Genomic DNA, 14,723 nt, shown 5'->3' with positions numbered 1-14,723 from the left:
TGACATCAGGTTCAAGAACACTAATAAGATCATCACCCCTCAGAATTTACAGCTGGGAACAAGTAATTGCCTGTCAGTACCTAGTGTGGGTGGGTCTGTCATGTGTAAGCTCAGGAGCTGTAGTGAGGGACTAGGAGGAAGGAAACGTTGTCCTTGATGCAGAGCTGAGCTACAGAGAAAGCCAGGATGTGAGATGAGAGAGAACATTTGCTGATAGATGGCCTTCTTCTTCTCCTTCTTCTTTTTTTCTGAGATGAAGTCTCGCTCTGTCACCAGGCTCCAGTACAGTGGCATGATCTCGTCTAACTGCAACCTCCGCCTCCCGGATTCGAGTGATTCTCCTTCCTCAGCCTCCCAAGTATCTGGGATTACAGGCACATGCCACCATGCCTGGCTAATTTTTTTTTTTAATTACATTTTAGGTTTTGGGGTACATGTGAAAAACATGCAAGATTGTTGCATAGGTGCATACGTGGCAGTGTGATTTGCTGCCTTCCTCCCCTTCACCTATATGTGGCATTTCTCCCCATGCTATCTCTCCCCAACTCCCCACCCCCCGCTGTCCCTCCTACTCCCCCCCAACGGACCCCAGTGTATAGTGCTCCCCTCCCTGTTTTCATGTGTTCCCATTGTTCAACACCCGTCTATGAGTGAGAACATGCGATGTTTGATTTTGTGTTCTTGTGTCAGTTTGCTGAGAATGATGGTTTCCAGGTTCATCCATGTCCCTACAAAGGACGTGAACTCATCGTTTTTGATGGCTGCATAATATTCCATGGTGTATATGTGCCACATTTTTCCTGTCCAGTCTATCATTGATGGGCATTTGGGTTGGTTCCAGGTCTTTGCTATTGTAAACCGTGCTGCAATGAACATTGGTGTGCATGTGTCCTTATAGTAGAACGATTTATAATCCTTTGGATATATACCCAGTAATGGGATTGCTGGGTCAAATGGAATTTCTATTTCTAGGTCCTTGAGGAATTGCAACACTGTCTTCCACAATGGTTGAACTAATTTACACTCCCACCAACAATGTAAAACTGTTCCTATTTCTCCACATCCTCTCCAGCATGTGTTGTCTCCAGATTTTTTAATGATCGCCGTTCTAACTGGCGTGAGATGGTATCTCAATGTAGTTTTGATTTGCATTTCTCTAATGACCAGTGATGACGAGCATTTTTTCATATGCTTGTTGGCCTCATGTATGTCTTCTTTTGTAAAGTATCTGTTCATATCCTTCGCCCATTTTTGAATGAACTTGTTTGTTTATTTCTTGTAAATCTGTTTTAGTTCGTTGTAAATTCTGGATATCAGCCCTTTGTCAGATGAGTAGGCTGCAAAAATTTTTTCCCATTCTATTGGTTGCCGATTCACTCTAGTGACTGTTTCTTTTGCCGTGCAGAAGCTGTGGAGTTTGATTAGGTCCCGTTTGTCTATTTTGGCTTTTGTTGCCAATGCTTTTGGTGTTTTGGTCATGAAGTCCTTGCCTACACCTATGTCCTGAATGGTTTTGCCTAGATTTTCTTCTAGGGTTTTTATGGTGTTAGGTCTTATGTTTACGTCTTTAATCCATCTGGAGTTAATTTTAGTGTAAGGTGTCAGGAAGGGGTCCAGTTTCTGCTTTCTGCATATGGCTAGCCGGTTTTCCCAACACCACTTATTAAACAGGGAATCCTTTCCCCATGGCTTGTTTTTATCAGGTTTGTCAAAGATCGGATGGTTGTAGATATGTTGTGTTGCCTCCGACGCCTCTGTTCTGTTCCATTGGTCTATATCTCTGTTTTGGTACCAGTACCATGCTGTTTTGATTACTGTAGCCTTGTAGTATAGTTTGATGTCTGGTAGTGTGATGCCTCCTGCTTTGTTTTTTTTGCTTAGAATTGACTTGGCTATGTGGGCTCTCTTTTGGTTCCATATGAAGTTTAAGGTGGTTTTTTCCAGTTCTGCGAAAAAGGTCATTGGTAGCTTGATGGGGATAGCATTGAATCTGTAAATTACTTTGGGCAGTATGGCCATTTTCATGATATTGATTCTTTCTAACCATGAACATGGAATGTTTCTCCATCTGTTTGTGTCCTCTCGCATTTCGCTGAGCGGTGGTTTGTAGTTCTCCTTGAAGAGGTCCTTTACGTTCCTTGTTAGTTGTATTCCTAGGTATTTTGTTCTCTTTGTAGCAATTGTGAATGGCAGTTCGTTCTTGATTTGGCTCTCTTTAAGTCTGTTATTGGTGTATAGAAATGCTTGTGATTTTTTCACATTGATTTTGTATCCTGAGACTTTGCTGAAGTTGCTTATCAGTTTCAGGAGATTTTGGGGTGAGACAATGGGGTCTTCTAGATATACAATCATGTCATCTGCAAATAGAGACAATTTGACTTCCTCCTTTCCTAATTGAATACCCTTTATTTCTTTTTCTTGCCTGATTGCTCTGGCTAGAACTTCCAGTACTATATTGAATAGGAGTGGTGAGAGAGGGCATCGTTGTCTAGTGCCAGATTTCAAAAGGAATACTTCCAGTTTTTTGCCCATTCAGTATGATATTGGCTGTTGGTTTGTCGTAAATAGCTTTTATTATTTTGAGATACGTTCTGTCAATACCTAGTTTATTGAGGGTTTTTAGCATAAAGGGCTGTTGAATTTTGTCGAAGGCCTTCTCTGCATCAATTGAGATAATCATGTGGTTTTTGTCTTTGCTTCTGTTTATGTGGTGAATTACATTTATAGACTTGCGTATATTGAACCAGCCTTGCATCCCCAGGATGAATCCTACTTGATCATGGTGGATAAGCTTTTTGATGTGCCGTTGCAATTGGCTTGCCAGTATTTTATTGAAAATTTTTGCATCTATGTTCATCATGGATATTGGCCTGTAGTTTTCTTTCCTTGTTAAGTCTCTGCCGGGTTTTGGTATCCGGATGATGTTGGTCTCATAAAATGATTTGGGAAGGATTCCCTCTTTTTGGATTATTTGGAATAGTTTCAGAAGGAATGGTACCAGTTCCTCTTTGTATGTCTGGTAGAATTCAGCTGTGAACCCATCTGGACCTGGGCTTTTTTTGGGTGGTAGGCTCTTAATTGCTGCCTCGACTTCAGACCTTGTTATTGGTCTATTCAGGGTTTTGACTTCTTCCTGGTTTAGGCTTGGGAGGAGGCAACTGTCCAGGAGTTTATCCATTTCTTCTCTGTTTTCTAGTTTATGTGCATAGAGTTGTTTGTAATAATCTCTGATGATGGTTTGAATTTCTGTGGAGTCTGTGGTGATATCCCCTTTATCATTTTTTATTGCATCTATTTGGTTATTCTCTCTTTTCTTTTTTATTAATCTGGCTAGTGGTCTGTCTATTTTGTTGATCTTTTAAAAAAACCAGGTCCTGGATTTATTGATTTTTTGAAGGTTTTTTCATGTCTCTATCTCCTTCAATTCTGCTTTGATCTTAGTTATTTCTTGTCTTCTGCTAGGTTTTGAGTTTTTTTAATCTTGCTCCTCTAGTTCTTTCAATTTTGATGATAGGGTGTCAATTTTAGATCTCTCCTTTCTCCTCATGTGGGCACTTATTGCTGTATATTTTCTTCTAGTGACTGCTTTAAATGTGTCCCAGAGATTCTGGTATGTGGTGTCTTCGTTCTTGTTGGTTTCGAAGAACATCTTTATTTCTGCCTTCATTTCAGTGTTTATCCAGTCAACATTCAGGAGAAAGTTGTTCAGTTTCCATTAAGCTGTGTGGTTCTGGGTTGGTTTCTGAATTCTGAGTTCTAACTTGATTGCACTGTGGTCTGAGAGACTGTTTGTTATGGTTTCCGTTCTTTTGCATTTGCTGAGGAGTGATTTACTTCCAATTATGTGGTCAATTTTAGAGTAGGTGTGATGTGGTGCTGAGAAAAATGTATATTCTGTGGATTTGGGGTGGAGAGTTCTGTAAATGTCTATTAGGTTTGCTTGGTCCAGGTCTGAGTTCAAGTCCTGGATATCCTTGTTAATTTTCTGTCTTGTTGATCTGTCTAATATTGACAATGGTGTGTTGAAGTCTCACACTATTATTGTGTGGGAGTCTAAGTCTCTTTGTAAATCATTAAGAACTTGCCTTATGTATCTGGGTGCTCCTGTATTAGGTGCATATATATTTAGGATCGTTAGCTCTTCTTGTTGCATTGATCCTTTTACCATTATGTAATGTCCTTCTTTGTCTCTTTTGATCTTTGTTGCTTTAAAGTCTATTTTATCAGAGATGAGAATTGCAACTCCTGCTTTTTTTTTTTTTTGCTCTCCATTTGCTTGGTAAATCTTCCTCCATCCCTTTATTTTGAGACTTTGTGTATCCTTGCATGTGAGATGGGTTTCCTGGATACAGCACACCAAAGGGTTTTGGCTTTTTATCCACTTTACCAGTCTGTATCTTTTGATTGGGGCATTTAGTCCATTTATGTTTAGGGTTAATATTGTTATGTGTGAATTTGATCCTGCCATTTTGATGCTAGCCAGCTGTTTTGCCCATTGGTTGATGCAGATTCTTGATTGTGTTGATGCTCTTTACCATTTTGTGTGTTTTTGGAGTGGCTGGTACTGGTTGTTCTTTTCTATGTGTAGTGCCTCTTTCAGGAGCTCTTGTAAAGCAGGTCTGGTGGTGATGAAATCTCTGAGTACTTGCTTGTTCACAAAGGATTTTATTTTTCCTTCACTTATGAAGCTTAGTTTGGCTGGATATGAAATTCTGGGTTGAAAGTTCTTTTCTTTAAGGATGTTGAATATTGGCCTCCACTCTCTTCCGGCTTGTAGGGTTTCTGCTGAGAGATCTGCTGTGAGTCTTATGGGCTTCCCTTTGTGGGTAACCCGACCTTTCTGTCTGGCTGCCCTTAGGATTTTCTCCTTCATTTCAACCCTGGTGAATCTGACGATTATGTGCCTTGGGGTTGCTCTTCTAGAGGAATATCTCTGTGGTGTTCTCTGTATTTCCTGGACTTGAATATTGGCCTGCCTTGCTAGGTTGGGGAAGTTTTCCTGGATAATATCCTGAAGAGTATTTTCCAGCTTGGATGCATTCTCTTCGTCACATTCAGGTACACCTATCAAACGTAGATTAGGTCTTTTCACATAGTTTCATATTTCTTGTTGACTTCGTTCATTCCTTTTTACCCTGTTTTCTCTAATCTTGCCTTCTCGTTTTATTTCATTGAGTTGATCTTCAACCTCTGATATCCTTTCTTCTGCTTGGTCAATTTGGCTATTGAAACTTGTGCATGCTTCGCGACATTCTCATGTTGTGTTTTTCAGCTCCGTCAATTCACTCATGATCCTCTCTAAGTTGTCCATTCTCGTTAGCATTTCGTCAAGTCTTTTTTCAAAGTTCTTAGTTTCTTTGCATTGGGTTAGAACATGTCTTTTAGCTCATGGAAGTTTCTTATTATCCACTTTCTGAAGGCTGATTCTTTCATTTCATCACACTCCTTCTCTATCCAGTCTTGTTCCCTTGCTGATGAGGAGTTGTGATCCCTTGTAGGAGGAGAGGTGTTCTGGTTTCAGGTGTTTTCATCCTTTTTGCGCTGGTTTCTTCCCATCTTTGTGGATTTATCCACCTGTCAACTTTGTAGTTGTTGACTTTCTGATTTTGGTAAGTTTAAGTCTGCAGCAGCAGAACTCATAAACCCCTTTTTTTCCCCCCAGATGTTCTGTCCCAGGGAGTTAGGGCTTTATGAGTTTCCGCTGTGCTGCTGCCATTTTCTCTGCCCACAAGGAGGCAGCCTAGTCACTCTCAGCCTGCAGGGGCTTCACTGAGCTGCTGTGGGCTCCACCCAGCTGCCATGTGAACTTCCCTGCAGTCCTGTTTATATGGGTGTAGTTAGAACTGCTTCTGCTATGTTGGCCTGCCTCTGTAGTGACGGACTCTCTCTGTAATGGCAGGTCGCCTTGGTGATGGCAGGTTGCCTTGGGAACTGCAGGCTGCCTCCATAATGGTGGACGCCCCACCTCCACAGAGCTGGACTGTCCCGGGTTCAGTTGTGCTTGCCGTGAAAGTCTCAACCCAGAGCATTTCCAATTGCTGTTTTTTTGTTTTTGTTTTTGTTTTTGTGGGGTGGGACCAGCCGGGCCTGGTCACCTGGCTCCCTGCCTCAGAGTCTTTTGTTTTTTAGTTGAACGGTCAGCTCTCTACCAGGTGACCTGGTCGCCTGTTGAATAGGCACTGGGATCTGTGTGATTTCCCGTGCGGCGACCCACTGCGCCGGCTGAAACCGCGGCTCTTAAGATTCGTGGCGCTTTTTTGCCCAGGAATCTCCTGGCCTGGCTCCCTGCTTCAGCTCCCCTTGCTGACTAAGAAGGGACACAGTCTTGTTTACTCTGCACTGGGAGCCGCTGCGCCAGCTGAAACCACAGCTCTGAGATTCGTGGCGCTTTTTTGCCCGGGAATCTCCTGGCCTGGCTCCCTGTTTCAGCTCCCCTTGTTGGCTAAGAGGGGACACAGTTTTGTTTACTCTGCACTGGGAACCCCTGCGCCAGGGCACAGGCCAAACAGCCACGCCAGCAAAAACAGCCACGCTGGCGACCCATGGGGCTCCTCCGCCTGTGAATCTCCTGGTCTGTGGGCGGTAAAAATCCGTCTGGAAATGCGGCATCCACTCACCCTCTGCACTTTCACTCGGACCTGCAATCCTGAGCTCCTCCTAACCGGCCATCTTGGATCTCTCTCCCCAGGAAACTCCAGCTGGGTCCAGGTCGCAGCCAAGTCGCCTCTGCACTGCGCAGGATGCTATCTCTGAGGCCTGCAGGGAGAAGGCAGGCAGGCACGAGCTCCCTCGTCGACTCCAAGCACAATCTCGCCTGGCTAATTTTTGTGTTTTTAGTAGACATGTGGTTTCACCATGTTGGTCAGGCTAGTGTCAAACTCCTGACCTCAAGTGATCTGCCCACCTCGGCCTCCCAAAGTACCAGGATTACAGGCATGAGCCACCATGCCTGGCCAGATAGATGGCTTTCTAACTCTTGATTATAGTTTCTTCCTGAGGCCCAGATGCACTTCTGCCTTTGAATTTTGTGAAATATCCCTATAATACATAATAAATTCCTCTTTCCTGCTTAAGCTGACTCAAGTTTGTTTCTTTTACTTGCAAATGAAAGAAACCTAACTAACGTAATGAGAATATAAGGGCTCATATTTTTTCTGGCATTCTTACTATGTGTCAAGCTGTTCTAAGTGGTTTACAGGTGTTTTCTTAGTTTTCCCAGCAACTTCATGAGGTGGATAACGTTAACTCCAGGAAACTGAAGTAGAGACAAATTAGTTAACCTGCCCCAAATCACACAGCTAGTTAGTTGCAGAGCCAGATACACAGCCCGGTGGGCTGGCCCCAGAGCTCACGGTCTTACCTACTATGTTTTGCTTGCCTCCCTTGACATACACCACAGTGTTCTCATGGGAGATGACCACTGGTGGCCGTGATGAGGCACACACCACTCTCTGAGCAGCATCATTTATTCATGAACTCACAGCATTTATTGATTACTATGTGTCAGGTGTCCTGGTACTGAAAATATAGTGGTAAGTAAGACATACTCTACTCTCATGGGGATTATATTTTGCTGGTGGAAGTGTTAGATGATACATAAGCAAATGAACAAATGAGAACAGTAAAATTGTGATAGAAAGTGACCAAACAAGACTACTTTAGTTCGAGCAATCCCAGAAGGCTTCTCTGAGGAGGTCCTGTACCAGATGGCCTTGATAATCAAAAAGAGTTAATCTGTTTTGGGATCTGGGAAAAGTGTGTTTTGGGCAGAGGGACTATGTGCAAAGTCCTTGAGGTGGAAGCGAACATGAAGTGTTAGATATGGCACAATTCACTGTGTGCCTGGGCAATGCACTGTAGGATGTCTAGCCTCCCTAAACTGTTGACCAGGAACAACACCGCAACAATTTTTCACAAACAAAAATTATTCCGCAAATTTCCAAGACAACCTTAGATCTATAAAAATCATCCCTGAAGTCCATGCTAACATTGAGTATGTCTGGATTCCAGGGTCATCACCCATAAAGAGTCAAAGTATGGACCAGTCACACTGGGTGTCCTGTTACCTCTCACACCTGGACAACTCCTAATGCCATCCTAAAAATCTAGTGAAAACAAGCTAGTGTTAATATCCATGACAAAGGCAAAAAAGACAAAACACACTCCGATCTTTTTTTCTTGGGTTAGTATTATCTTCAGTGACAATAACTTATTGTATGTCACCCACCAAGCACCGCTCTGTTTTAATCTTGTCATCTTAATCCTCTCCACAGCCCTATAAAGAGGAATTTTTATTCCCAATTTAGAGATGAGAAAACTGGGGCTTAGAAATTTGGCTGCCCCAACTTCTAAAACTATTAGTCTTCTCTGATTCCTTGGCAATCTACCCGGTCCACACAAGGCCTCCAGTCCTTTTAAGGCCTCGCGCCCCTTCCCCTCGACCCCCGGGGTAGAATGGGCAACCTGATTGGAGGTGCTTGAAGAAAGGGAAAAAAGTGGTCTAAGAAGGGCCTAATAAGGAACCAGCTGTCAGCTCAACTCCGACCCCTACTCCTCTGCTCGGAGCGTTGCCCAGGGAGTCCACCCCCATACGCTGCAGCGGCTGTGTCTTTCTGCTTTCGTTTTACCTGCTGGTGGCCCGGACTTCGAGACGTTCTGAACCCCACTGTCCCTCCCTCTACAGCAGCGCGTTCCTCTTGGCCCAGCTTCCAAAGCTCTTGGTCACCCCGTCATCCCTGCAGGCACTACAGCCGCGGATCCAGGAAACCCTCTACCCGCAGCCCAGCTACTGAGTTTACAATCCCCTGGGCTCTCGGCTCCAGGGTGCGTGTTTCCGCCCCGTGGTGGCTGTGCGGACGTCCCACTTTCTGCGCAGGAGCGCTCGGTTCCTCTCCCCAACCCCCGGAGCGCCGCAGCTGGGGCTCGCGCGGAACTAGCCTTCGTTTCCTTGGCAACGCAGTACACAAGTGCTAGCCCTAGAAGCTCGCGATGTACTTCAGCAAAGCGGGTGAGGAGGGCTGCAGAGGAGCCTAGAGTAGAGGGTAGGTAGGGGGAAGGGTGGAGACGCTGGGAAAGATGAACGGGGAGGACGTGCAGCTCGCCCCACTCTGTGGCGTTTGGCTTGGTTTTGTAAGTGCACGGTTGGGCCCCGTCCTCTGCTCAGTCTCCCCAAACGCACTCTCATAGACCCAGGTGTCGATCCTCACGTGAAGCCTCTCCTCTTTCTTTCTTTTAAACACTGCGGATAACTACTGTTTTGGAACATGTCAACAGAGTAAACTTTTTCCTCACTTCCATCCCCCAAATGTGATTGGGAACAAGTTTGTTCCTCTTAGGGGATCACCCCACCGAGGGCCTGGTTGTTACTTACCAGATGTGAGTATTCACCTCTCCTTGGGTGGGTCTCAGTTCCCCGGCTATTGACGCATAGCCAAGTTTCCAAGTTTCATAAAAGAAAAAATTCTGTGGGACTTGAGATCTTCAGAGTCCCAACGTAAGAAAGCGCTCTGTTCTTCTGCAAGCAGCTGTTTAAGCCAATGCCAGAGATTAAAGGACCATTGCTCCCTGCCTTGCACCTCCACTAAAAGCAAGCACTAGCTTCATATAATCCCTGCTCCGTCCTCACTTCCAAAGGCCTGTGAGCCAATGCCAGTTACTCTCCCATTCCTCCAAACCTCAGGCTGACAGTTGCATTAGAGTAAGTTCAGCTCTGTGGGACTCCGAAGACTGGATTCATTTGAATATACGGCAATGTCCTTTATTCTACCTATCCAGCCACACCCCTCTACAAAGTTACCTGTATTACTTGTGTAATTCTATGGTCTTGAGTCAAGATAAGAAAGTGTAATCCCTTGCATAGAAGATTCAGATGGGTACTGTAAGGGTTATTGCTGAGTTTAAAATGAGGAAACTGAGGCCAGCACAAGAAGATCCAATGCGAATTTATTCAGCTCCCGGGCGAGGTTCTGCAGTCCGACAGGAGGGGCCAGAGAAGTTGCACGGACGCCTCTCAGATGTGGCATTTTATAGGGAGTGGAGGCGTTTGATTGGTTGTGGGAGAGCAGGGCGTGGGCGGGGCAAGCTTGCTATTGGCAGGTAGGCAGGGTTTGAATGCTATTGGGTAGATTTACAAGACTCGACTGCTATTGGGTATATTTACAAGACTTCTTTTGCATTTTGGCAGGGTTCTTCAACAGCTGGCTAGGTGCCGAGGGCAGAGCCTAGTGTCCAGTGCAGAAGTGGGCGTGGAGTAATGACGTGGTTTCCAGGCGCTGATGGGGCATGTCCAGGCTCCCAGAGAGGGAGGGGGTGTGGTGTGTCCGAGCTCCTGGCAAGGTGACCGGCCTTACAGGTACATGCTGAGTTCACCCAATTTTGATGACCCTGATGTTCTCTGACTATGTGTTGTCTTTTCTTTGTTTGTTTGTTTGTTTAATATATCACCAAAAGGCATATGGCTTGGCATACAACTTATCTAAGATCCCAACCAGCATAAAAGGATATACTTTGGGAGCCAGAACAGCTGTGAGGTTTAAGCCAATACGGAATGTAATGTGCTGGGATTTTAGTGTTGTCCACGTTACTGCATGCATTTGCACAGGAGTGCAAAGGGCAGAGAGCAAGGGGGCTTATCTGAAAGCATATGCCCTGAAATTAAAGAAAAGTAGGCATTTAGGCAAAAGCTATTAAGAAGCCTATCTGAAAAGCTTGGGCATTAACATTGCAAAGATGTGTGTGAGTATACCAGGAAGAGTGGGAAACAATTTACAGAAGAAATGCTCCCAACACAGGGCTTTGGTGCTGAGATGCCTGAGATTAAAATATTAGAAGCTTGCATTTATAGACATTATATTATCTTGTCAGTTAAAAAAAATTCCAATTTTTCCACCCCTTTGTGTGATTGGGGTTCAAATCTAAAGTTCAGTATAGGATCCTAATCTCTTATTGGACATTTTCCTGACACTTGAGCTTAAGGAGCAGAGATACTAGCTCTAAAAATCTCTGAATGCAATGTTAAGGGTAGTGGCTGGGAAAAGTTGCCTTGCCTCTCTACCCATCCTAGATTTATTTCTACAACCTATATGTTACGTATCCCTAGGTAGCTGAACCACACCCATCTCAGTTTTCTACCTACCGAAGGCTTATTTCTGTAGCCTGAGGTGGCTAAACCATAGCTGATTTATGAATAGAAAGAAGATGATTCTGTTTTCTTTCTACCTGGAAGGCTTTATGTGTGTGTGTGTGTGTGTGTGTGTGTGAGAGAGAGAGTGTGTGCATGTGTGTGTGTGAGTGTGTGTGTGTGTGTGTATCACTCTCTAACATAATGCTCTTTTTCTTGGAAACAGGAAATGACACCTCATGCAGGCATGTACCAGCAAGTAAGTCCTCAGCAGGAAAAACACAAACAAAATTTTGCTCCATTTAATGTCTTGGTGCCTAGATTTAAGAACTACTCAAAGGACACTTACTATCCCAGGTATGTCTCCTCTCTTCTGGTGCACTACAACAAAAAGCAATAGGGGAAAATAAGTATGTATAAGAAAAGAAGCATGTAAAGGAGGGATGCCATCCAAACCATCCCAGTTAAATAAGGACCCACTCACAGATTTAATCAGGTGTCTCAGATTTCTGCCATTGTAGAATTGCAGAATCATAGTTACTCATTCAGTGAATTTTTTATTAATGTGCCAGGCAGTTTTGTAGGTTCAATAGATTTTGCAGTATGTCCATCACACAAGGCTCCTGATTTCTTGGGGCTTACATTCTAGAGTCCAGACAGAGCACAAAGCAATACACAAGAAAATATCAATAGTAATAAGGAGAGTGACCATATAATTTGTCAGTCAAACGATGACACTTTTGAGAGTAAAAGCGATCCTATTAATAATTCTACCAAGACAGTAGCCACAAGGCAGGGACTCTCATGGACAAACCAGGAAGAAGCTTGCCCAGATGATATGCTACAAAGAAGGTAAAACAGGATGACAGTATAATAGTGAGTGATGGACTGGAGTCTACTTTAGCAAGGGTTGAAGAAATAACACTCAACCTGAGATCTGAATGACAAGACTGAGCCAGCCCTTTGAAGATCCAGGGACAGAGCATTCCCAGCAGAAGGAACAGCAAGTGCAAAGGCTATAAATTGGGAAGGAATTTGACTACTGGCTTGAGCAAAAAGGAACGCTAGCATGGCCAGAGTGTAGTGAGCAAGGAGAAATGAGACAGAAATGGAGGGCACGCTGGAGCTCATAGGCCTTGCAGGCCAACAGGCTTACTCTCAGTTCTTCAGGAAACTATTCAGAATGTATAGAATTGTAAGGCAAAAGATCAAGGCCTTTCTTTTATTGATGAGAAATCCAAGGATCACAGAGTGAATGTAACTTTATCAAGACTGCATTAAGGAAGTAGAAACATTGTCTTGACCCCCGTGTCCACTCTGTAGTTTCCTGACAGTAATAAGTCTACACAAAAGACAAAGTGTGATGAACAACATAAATTTTAAATGAGCCCATTGTCAAGAAAATTTAACTGATTCTGCTTTGCTGTGCCTACATTGCAGATAGATTATCGCTGCACTTTTATCACCAACTTTAAATTGTGGGCTACTAATTCATCACTGTTTTAGATCTCTTTCATCACCCACCGTTTCTAGGACCTTCTTGTCCTTCAGCTATGGATACTGAGGTGCAGAAATATCTTCTAAACTGGAGTCGATCTGTGCTCTAATTGGAAGTCAAGATTGTCGAGTTAGATGTTTAACACCAACATCTAACTCAAAATATATTAACAGGTAAAAGAATCTCATGCTTAATTAAAAAGCTAATCAATCTGTTGCCTTTTTCCAAGAGGTTAGGCCTAGTTAGGATCAGCTCTGGTACTGATGGAGTTTGTGTATGGTCACTAACTCATTAGATATGATGCTCGTATTTTTATTTTTCGCCCGGGCACATACAACCCAGAGAAGAAGCCACCTCCAAAAATTTCACGGCCAGTGAGATTTGGATCTCCAGACTGGGCTCAGGTTCCATGTCTTCAGAAAAGAACCTTAAAAGCTGAGGTAATAAGATTGGACATCTGTAGGGGACTCTTATTCTATATAGTACTTTCATATGTATAAGGGACTCTTATCTAGGGGTTTGTGGATGAACTTCAGGAAGTCCTTGGTCCCCAAAAATTATATGTACAATTTTGTATGTATATGAATATGAAGATCTTTTTGGAGAATTGCACTATTTCATTATATTCTTAAAGGTATATATGACTAAACAAGTGACATTTGCTTATTTGATCCTTAAATAATCTTTTGTGATGGGTACAGAGGAAATATCCCTACACAATAGAGGCTCAGATGGATTAAGTGATTTGTGCAGGTTGCACAGCTGGAAACCAGATCTCATGACTCCTAATCCATTGCTCTTTCCAATATATCCCTTGAGTACTAGATCACTGAGGAGCCACACAGCATTCGGCCAAGAGCATGGATTCTGAGTACAAATCTGCTTGGATTCATATACTAGTTTCAGTATTTACTTATTGTATAATCTTAAGCAAATCCTTTGACTTTTCTGAGCCTCAGTTTTTTAATCTGTAAAATGGGTATTACAATAGAATCAATCCAATAAGGTTATAAAAAAAATGTGGAAAATTATTTAGCACAATACCTGATAGCATAGTAACTGTTCAATCTGTTAGCTATCATAATTCCAGAGGTACTTTTTTTCTTTCCTAGTGGAACTTTCTACTAATTCCACAATTATTTATTAAGTGCCTAATGTATTAGCATTATTGCATTAGGGCCTATGGGTAACATTCAGGAATTAAACATATAATCCTTGACTTCAATAAGCCCACCAACTGCTTGGGGATTTGCTAAGTAGCAAATAATTCCTAGCATGGTATATACTATAGTAAGATGATAAAGGGTAGATGTACATATAAATCTTGGGAGAATCACTAAGACTAGGTTACTATGGGGTTGGGATTCACTTCTATAATGCACACTTCTTTTTTGCATAACTGGGAAGACCAGAGGCAGAGGATTCTCATTAGAATTTTGATCTAGGCAACATTCTTTCATTGCAGCTGTCCACAGACAAAGACTTCAGAAAGCATTGGAACCGTGTGGCCTACCTAAGCCTGTATTATAACTGAGCAGGGGTGACTACCTTCACGTGCTCCTCTTAAACACAGACTCTCCAGGACTGAGGACAGAGCTGTCTTCTTCTTCTGCATTACTGTGACCTTCTTGTCTGGCAGTCTGGGGCCCAGGGAGGGACAGGGGCTTAGAGCTGCAGTAGGAGAGCATAAAGACTAGCGCACAGTGCTTGTGGTGTATGTGTGCGTGTCTGAGTCTGTGGGTTCGTGTTGGGTGGTGAATTGGATGATTTCATTTTATTAAATATTTGTCGGCCCCTGCTCTCTAGTTCTAATTCCCAAGTGCCAATTTTATATATTTTACTACTAGCCCTGGTCGTAGGAGGCTGTTAGCCTATACATATCAAGGATTTGGATGGGATTTGGGCTTGCTAGACACAGAAGACACTTCAAGGCAGATTAAAACATTTATTGGCGCTCTGCCCATTGCATTCCTCAGCGTGGAGTGTGAAGATCTTCATTTGGTTGACTTTCCCAGATTGATATAAAACTCAAAAACCAAAACTTGCCCATTTCCCATGACATCATCTATTTAGTCTGTCAGTCAACATATATATTCAGGTCCTACT

At 43.3% G+C, this 14,723-nt stretch overlaps 1 protein-coding gene across 1 annotated transcript; it reads left to right on the top strand.

Moving 5' to 3' along the window:
- The first annotated feature begins 7,807 nt into the window (after positions 1-7,807).
- CIMAP3 (ciliary microtubule associated protein 3) lies at positions 7,808-14,151 on the top strand. Its single transcript, XM_064370750.1, has 7 exons — positions 7,808-7,814; positions 8,742-9,045; positions 9,213-9,375; positions 10,450-10,548; positions 11,346-11,475; positions 12,939-13,057; positions 14,083-14,151. The coding sequence occupies exons 1-7, from the start codon at positions 7,808-7,810 to the stop codon at positions 14,149-14,151; spliced, it is 891 nt and encodes a 296-aa protein (XP_064226820.1).
- The last annotated feature ends 572 nt before the right edge of the window (positions 14,152-14,723 follow it).

The sequence above is a fragment of the Aotus nancymaae genome, unplaced genomic scaffold (assembly GCF_030222135.1).
Source record: "Aotus nancymaae isolate 86718 unplaced genomic scaffold, 86718_ANA_hifiasm-v0.15.2.pri h1tg000007l, whole genome shotgun sequence".
Classification (NCBI taxonomy): Eukaryota; Metazoa; Chordata; class Mammalia; order Primates; family Aotidae; genus Aotus; species Aotus nancymaae.
Note: the sequence above shows the minus strand (reverse complement) of the source record. Positions and strands in the feature narration are given on the sequence as shown.

Coding starts and splice junctions, on each gene's coding strand:
- CIMAP3 (XM_064370750.1), top strand. Junction 9,046..9,212: donor GAGCCTAGAGTAGAGGGTAG/GTAGGGGGAAGG, acceptor CCTCACGTGAAG/CCTCTCCTCTTTCTTTCTTT. Junction 13,058..14,082: donor AAAGAACCTTAAAAGCTGAG/GTAATAAGATTG, acceptor CTTTCATTGCAG/CTGTCCACAGACAAAGACTT.